Genomic DNA, 8,325 nt, shown 5'->3' with positions numbered 1-8,325 from the left:
CTAAGTATTTATTGTAATACATTATTATTCTTAATTTTGGTTTAGTCAATGAAATTATTCTTTCTAAAAGATTGACTTTTTTTGATTGAGGGGAAATTCACAGAATGTAAAATTAACCATTTCAAAGTATACAGTTCATTGTCATTTACAATGCTGTGCAGCCGCCACCTCTAGGATGGATGTGTTTTTTAATTTATTTCATTTGGATTTCAGAGCCTTCATTTCATTGAGAATTGAATCTTCCCTTTTTATAGCTAATTCCAGTTTCTCCTTTTTTCCAGATATTTACAGAAAGCCTTCTGTGCTCTAGTCGCCTTGAAAACATCCACCTGGCTGGACAGATGATGCACTGTAGTGCTTGTTCAGAAAATCCCCCAGCTGGTATAGCCCATAAAGGGAAACCCCACTACAGGGTCAGTTACGAAAAGAGTATTGACTTGGTTTTGGCTGCCAGCAGAGAGTACTTCAATTCTTCTACCAACCTCACTGATAGCTGCATGGATCTCGCCAGGTCGAGTAACTCCATATTCTTCTCTAAGGTGGAGGGGGGAAGTCAGAATGTACAAACTGTGTTGTTATTTTTCCTTTACAAAATATAATATCACAGGTACAGATTGACTACACTATATGGGGCACAGTTATTTTTTCGCTGGAATATAAAAAGAAAACAATGTTATGAATGTCCATCAGGTTAAACCTTTTTCTCCAGCACGCTTTCTCATGGTCATTTTGGCTGATTATCTATAAGGCTGTGTATTTCTCTTCTGTTGGAAGAGATTCATGCGATAGCCTATAAATTCAAGTTCTGAAAATTTTCGGCATGCATAGGTGATGTCTGTCTCGTTCATGTAGCTTTCACTTTGTTTAGAGATAAGGGACCTAAGGGACCTAAATGCCAGGGCATAAATCTTTGGGGAAAAAAAAAAAAAGAGACAAGGGACCTGATTAGATGATAAAGCTTAGAAGTCACTTCCTGGCTGAAATTTCTCGACTATAAATTCAATTCCTCTCTTGTCCCCATTGTACTCCGATTTTAGCCCACTCCTCTTATTTAACACTAGTAAGGTGTGTTCATGATCTGAGTTCTCATAATTAGGTATACACAATTGCGGTGATTTTTTTAGAAGACTTGATTCAGGATTTAAGGTTGCTTTTTATAAAGTTTTTTTTTTATAAAATTAAAAGAGCCTAATAAATACAGATCAAGGAATAAAATATGTATCACCTCTGTATTAATGAATATTAAAAGCTTAAAAAAGATAATCTTCCTTGTTCAACATTTCAGAAAAGCAGTTTACAGACGGTCCCCAACTTGAGACGGTTCAACTTTCAGTTTTTCAACTTTATGATAGTGTAAACGTGATATGCATTCAGTAGAAACAGTACTTTGAGTACTCATACAACCATTGTGTTTTTCACTTTCAGTTCAGTATTCAGTAAATTACATGAGAAATTCAACATTTTCCTATAAAATAGTCTTTGTGTTCGATGATTAAAAGCCTAGCCAAGCTGTAGGCTAATGGAAGTGTTCTTAGCACTTTTAAGGTCGGCTTAACTAAGCTATGATGTTTGTTAGGTTAGGTGTATTAAATATGCATTTTGAATTTATGATATTTTCAACTTGCAATGGGTTTATTGGGACATAACCGCATTGTAAGTTGAGGCACATCTTCAATTGTATTACGTCCGCTGTCCCCTGCCTTCTGAGTGATACGCTGCTGTTCTTGCCACTCCTAGTCATTTTCCAACTCTTGTTTGCAGTGTCTAGTTCCTCTAATACATATTTCTCCTTCCATTTGTACCCTGGACATCTGAGTCTGTTTTGTTTCTCTTTGTCTGAGATCCCCTTTCTAGACTGTGCTCTACTTTTCTTAGAGCTGTGTTGATCCTCATTCATTTCTAGAGACATACTTTTTAATTTATTTTTTCTTCCTCAAGGCAACTGACAATTTTTCTGAACCCCTGAGTTTGTCATGTAATCTCTCGGTTTTTGTTTCTTGATCAAATAAACTGAAGAAAGGTAGAATCTCTTCAGTAATAAGGTGGCTATGGCCTCTAGCAAATTATTTACTTATTTGTTATTCTTACTGTGTCTGCTTTTGCAACACTGTACATCCTAAGTTTATCCTGTTTTCTCAGATTTTCTGGTTAACAGTCTGTAAGAGATTATACATTTTATTTGATAGGAATTGTCCACTCACTATTTAAACAAAGTAATGAGATTTTTGAGCCCAATCATTTTCCCACTATTTTGCACATTATACCTGTGTATAGTTTTACAAAAATGAGATAATACTATACATTTCTTGTTATTACACACTTTTTTCAGTTGTTTATGAAGGTAGTACAGATCTGCAGCATTTCCATATGCTTTACGGCATTGTGTCGAGTGGTTGTGCTAGATTTGTTCAGTTCTTTTCTGACTGCATTTAATACACCTTTTCATTGTCCGAGAAGCAGCAGAGTATAGAGGTTAAGAACACAGCAGTTTCTCCAGCCAGATGTCTATGTGCAAATCCACTTTTTTTTCAGCTAACAGCGCTGTGACGTTGGGCCAGTCATCAGGACCTCAGGTTCTTCACCTGCAAAATGTGGATAATAGTAGGATTATATCATAGGGCTGTTGTAGTATTAACTGAGTATGTAAAGTGGTTAGAACTATGCCTGCTGTAGATGGATAATGCAAGAGGAATTGCTGGATCAAAGGATAAGCACATGTAAAATTTTGATGTTTGTTATCAAATGGCACCACTTTCTTTTCCATTACCTAAGGCACTAAAGGGCCCCTTCTCTAAATTAATTTTCAGTCTTTCCAATGTTTGCCTGTTGAACAGCTTCATTTGCACTTTTACATTTGAATCTTATTTCTAGCTTTAATTATTTTTCTTTTGGGGTGTTCATCTTTTTACTATTGATTCTTATGAGCTTATTTTGGAGCATAAGGAACGTTTGCCCTATGCCTATCTCAAATATTTTACTACATTGCCAAGTTTGTATTATATGTGATTTATCTTTCCAATTGCTATTCAGAATTCTTTTAAAATTCTGGTTCTTTTACAATTTCTGTCTTTACTGTCATCCTTTGAAAGACTTTAATTCCCAAGACTATTAAGACAGTTTTTCATATTTTTTAGTGCTTTGATAGTTTTATTTTTTACATTTCAGTTTTATCTTTATTTGGAATTTATTTTGATATTTTGATTATGGTAGCAATTGGAACACCTTCATTTTACAAACATGCCGTATGTGTGTAACGTGGCACTGCACTGATTGCAACCTGTGAGCCTGAGTGTATTTCAGTGTTTATAGTTATGTTGAATGTAGAAAATAACTCGTACATTCTTACTGATTAAGGCATTATTTATTAATTAACATTTTATTGAGGAAGCAATAAATATTTAAACAATACAAAAAGGATATATTGGAGAGATTGATTTTCCCCCCACATGACTAATAGTTATTTCAGACCCAGCAAAGCTTAAAAGTAACTCCTCCACCGAGTCCCCCCCATTTCCACCCCCCCACCAGTGATATCTTATCTCAGAAGGAATTATGTTTTCACTAACCATGTTATTGAACTTGACAAACTTGTTTAAAGCAGTTAGCTCTTTCTTTTCTCCTAAGCGATTCTATTTTTATTTCGAATGATGAAAATACCAAATAGAATAGCTTTTGAAACTGGGAATTGTATTTCACCTCAATCTTTTTGGCAGGTGTTTCCCAGAGATCATTTAAAAAACTGGTCCTTCTATATTTCCCCTTCATTGCATCTCTTTCTCTCCCACAAGGACACACCTTCATTTCACGAACATGCCCTGTGTGTATAATGTGGTACCAAACTGATTGTGACCTGTGAGCCTGGATGTATTTCAGTGTTCACAGCTATATTGAATACAGGAAATAGTCCATACATTCTTACTGATTACACAGTTATTTATAAACTCTTTGTAAATAAATTGTTGAGGAAGCAATAGATATCCAAACAATACAAAAAGGATGTATGTATTGACAGTAAGTCTCCCTCCTCATTCCAGTTCTCCTAACTTTATCCTTCAGTCATTTTTAAATATTAATTTCTTATGTATCCTTCCAAAATTTTTTATCAAATGTTACCTCTTCTTTCTTAAGTCATGAATAAATTCTTACTATTATGCATACGTTTCTGTGCGCTGTTTTATTTTTCACTCATATTCTGTATTGAAGGTATTTCATGTGAGTACAGACAGATGTATTTTATTCCTTTTTGATGGTTGTAGAATATTCCATTATATGATTTATTTAATTTGTTCCTGATTCGATATGCTTTCTTTCATTTTTAAAAACAATCTGGTAGTGAGCATCAATCATTATATGTCTTTGAGCACATGTGAGCCTATCTGTAATATACATTTTGAGAATTTATTTGTAATTTAGAATTTATTTGTAATTCCTGGGTCTAGAGGAAACAAATGTAAAAAAGTGCATTTACAGTTTTGATAGAAACCACAAAGAGGTTATAGACCTTTCACACTTGAATCAACAGTAGATGTGAGTGCACAATTGATTTAAATCCTCCAGTTTTACAAGAGCAGGCTAGGCCTGTATCTGTCACTCAGTCATGTGAATGCCATGCTGGGGCTTAGATGCCTGCATCTCATGATCTGTGATTCCAGCATTCATGAGCCCTTTACCGCCTGATCTATCTTTCTAGTCTTACGTTCCAATGTTCCTCTAAACACCTTTAGAGAATGAGTTTATTCATTAAATGAAACTTTTATTAAATGCAGTTTCTTTGAATTTGAACAAAAACTTACTTAAAATACTCCATGGGAATCCCACATTCTTAGCTTAGCAAATCACTTTCTTCTGTAGTTCATCTCAGGACTGTATATTACCAACAGATTCCTCCTTTTTGATCAGAAGCATGTTCTCTGTGCAGTTTCCTAAGTCATTTCTTGTTTCTTTTGAGAGACCAAATTATGACCAAATCAAGACATTTCTGTTTTTCTTAGAAGGGAAACTGGAAATTATCTGAACTTTATCCTTTAAAGAAATTTTTGTAATATAATCATTACGTTTGCATTCAACAGTAAAAATGGTACTAAACACAGAGTTATGATGCTTCCTACCATGATGCCATTTTGTACTGTGAATGTAGCTGTAGGCAGTTACTTCACTTCCGTGAGCTTCAGTTTTAGCTCCCTGAAAAGGCAGATAGATGATGATGTTTGCCTACCTCACAGGCTTACCGTGAGGATTAAGATAACTGAAGGCATCCAGCGGAATGAATTCCTGGGATGTAGTAGATTTTTGGTAAATATGTGTTGGATCTCATGTTGTTGAATATAGAAGGGCGAACATACGTTGCTTCTTTTTAAAAATTTATCTAATTTCTTCTAGGTGCTGCTTACAACTGATAACAGACAGACCCCCTGCCATTCAAGAGGAGCTAGATCTTATCCAAGCCGTTGGATGTCTTGAAGAATTTGGGGTAAAGATCCTGCCTTTGCAAGGTGAGTTTTCTACTTACTGTTGCATTGTTACTAACTTACATTGCAGTAACTTACTAGTATTCTTTTTCAGTTTTTAAAACTAAAGAGTAGCTTTGGTCATGTAATCCATTAGCGATAGATCCTGCCCTTGACCCATTATTTTAAATGAAATCTCAAGTGGAAACCCAAAGGAAAAAATAAAGCCAACATTTTACTATAAATTTATTTTTTAAAGTTCACATGTATAACATTTAAAGAAATAACATCAGTAACAGAGCAGTGAGGCTATAGGGTAAAAACAAAAAAAGATATTGGGGATTATGCATGAGAATGTATCAGATTTATATCAGTTTTGGTATACAATTTATTTCTGTATTTTGTTTCAGTTGCATAGATTTATAACTAGCTGTAAATAAAAATAGTTTTTTCTTTTTATGCTTGTGTCAGTATATTCTTTCAGTCCATCTATTTTTTTAAAAGAGGGAATGATAGGAAATTTTTGTTTAGAATTTAATTACTAGAGATATCTTAATATTATTCAACTTCTTTCATTTAAATATAAAAGTCACCTAGGTATCATCCCGAACAAGCATTCTGTTAAAGAGTCACTTGTCTCATCTATTTATGCCATGAGGACTGTTTGCATCTCATGGTGTACTGGACCTGAAACCTGACCTTCCCTGTTGAGGAAGGTAGATTTTCTGTTGCATTAAATCCTGGACCTCTGCGCCCTAAATGAACAGAGTGGCTTGGTATTGTTAGCAGTGTGCTTGGCTGGCTTCCTTGTAATCTGTTACCTCTGTTCTTAACTCTGGAAATATTTGAGACTGATGGTGGCAGAGGTTTAGATTTCTTATGAGTTCCTTGGTGTCTTTGTCCTGTGTAATGATTAGAGTTGGATGGATTTTAGAGGACATGGGCCAGTAGAGACATTCTCATGTTTTCAGTGGGTTTCCAATGTGACTTGACTACAAGTTAAAGTTTTGCATCTCAGACAAACTCATTAGGCTGGGCACAGTGGCTCACACCTGTAATCCCAGCACTTTGGGACGCTGATGTAGGAGGTTCACTTAAGTTCAAAAGCTTGAGACCAGCCTGGGCAACACAGTGAGACCCTGTCTCTACAAAAATTAAAAAAGTTAGCCAAGTGTAATGGCATGCATATGTAGTCCCAGCTACTCAGGAGGCTGAGGTGGGAGGACTGCTTGAGCCCAGGAAGTTGAGGCTGCAGTAAGCCATGATCATGCCATTGCATTCCAGCCTGGGCAACAGACCTAGACCCTGTCTCAAAAAAATTATTAGACTCAAAAGAGGTAATATTACTTTGAATATCATTGTTTGGAAACAATTTATATGTGATTATAACTATCTTGTGGTATCTTAAGCAATTTTATCTAATGTGATTGCTAAATCACTAGAAAATTTTATTCATTTGTACAATTCATGTAATTTTTCAGCTCAAAACTTCTTAAAATTGTGAAGATTTTTATTCTTAAATGTCTGAAGTCATTAACTACTTCCCCCTCAAATATTTATTTAATTGCAGTTTTAGTCAAGGAAGAATCCAGAGCACAATGAAGCTTTTGCTCTGTTTTTATCTCTTGTTAGTCCATGCTGTTACAGATTTAACTGTGTGTGTGTGTGTGTGTATGTGTGTGTGTGTGTGTGTGTGTGTGTGTGTATCTGTGTGTCTGTGTTTTACCTCCTTATATAATTCAAGCAGATTGGTATAATACAAAAAATTTTCCTTACAGTCCACCCAAGTGCTACTGGATTTTGAAATATTACATTGAGCCCTGATTTTCTGTGCTGATCAATTAGCAGTATTTTTGGCTGGTGATATGTATATCGGCTGCTGGGTTTGAATACCCGCAACCAAAACCGCTGCCCTGCTGTAGCTTCTGAGAATTTTCTGACTGAGGAGTATTTTAAGAAAGACATTTGCTTTCATGTCTTGACAGCTTTCCACCTTGATATATTGATTTGGAGTTTCCCATTAGAATGACTGTCAGAAAACCTTCCAGATGTGAAGATGGAATATTGCCTTTGTATACTTTTTGTTGTGTTTATCTCACAGATGCCATTTAGGTTTTAGCTTCTTTTGTATTCATCAGTAATATTGGAGAAAGAAAACAACTTGATATTTAGAAATTTATGGTTTAGGTATTTTTATTGTAGTCAGTGTACATAGTTCATTTTGTCATTTTGCTTTGTTTTGAAGCTTTCTTTGCCTACACTCCAGGAGTTGCTGTTTCTTGTCAAGTAAAGGCAAGCATTTCTAACTAAGTTGTAATCAATGAGCTAATTGAAAACAGGAACGGAAGTCGCATGTAAAAATGACTCCCTATGTGTGAGTCTTCTGTGAAATATTTGTGTGTGTGTATATGTGTATGCTTTTCTCTTTATTTTGGGTGTTTATGTAAATTTTTCTTAATATTTCAATGAGCAGCCTTTGAATATTTCATTTGGTCCACATGCTCTTTCTATAATAGGGTAAGTCAGCTTTTCTGACTTATAACATTTTAATTACACTCAGCCTGGAGCTACTTCTGCCACTTATTACTGGGTAACTGGGGGCAAGTTTTAACCTTTCTTTAGGTTTTCTCATTTACCAAATGGGGGTACTAATAAGAATCTAACAGAATTACTTATAAGGAATATGTATACATTTATAGTGCCTAAGATATAGTAAGGACTGTACAATATCAATGATTATTTTTGATACTTAAAGGTATTTTTTAAATAATCATAGAATTAGTGTGGTCTCGGCCGGGCGCGGTGGCTCAAGCCTGTAATCCCAGCACTTTGGGAGGCCGAGACGGGTGGATCACGAGGTCAGGAGATCGAGACCATC

At 35.3% G+C, this 8,325-nt stretch overlaps 1 protein-coding gene across 1 annotated transcript in view; it reads left to right on the top strand.

Annotated features, from left to right (window-relative positions):
* The window catches only part of NBAS (NBAS subunit of NRZ tethering complex), a 394,400-nt gene that overhangs the window by 176,412 nt on the left and 209,663 nt on the right, over window positions 1-8,325 (top strand). The window contains exons 29-30 of the mRNA XM_026454698.1: window positions 282-511; window positions 5,380-5,492. Of these exons, the coding sequence (XP_026310483.1) occupies window positions 282-511; window positions 5,380-5,492 (343 nt within the window). The remainder of the gene's footprint in view (window positions 1-281; window positions 512-5,379; window positions 5,493-8,325) is intronic.

The sequence above is a fragment of the Piliocolobus tephrosceles genome, chromosome 15 (genome assembly GCF_002776525.5).
Source record: "Piliocolobus tephrosceles isolate RC106 chromosome 15, ASM277652v3, whole genome shotgun sequence".
Lineage (NCBI taxonomy): Eukaryota > Metazoa > Chordata > Mammalia > Primates > Cercopithecidae > Piliocolobus > Piliocolobus tephrosceles.
This window is presented reverse-complemented; position numbering and strand designations above follow the sequence as displayed.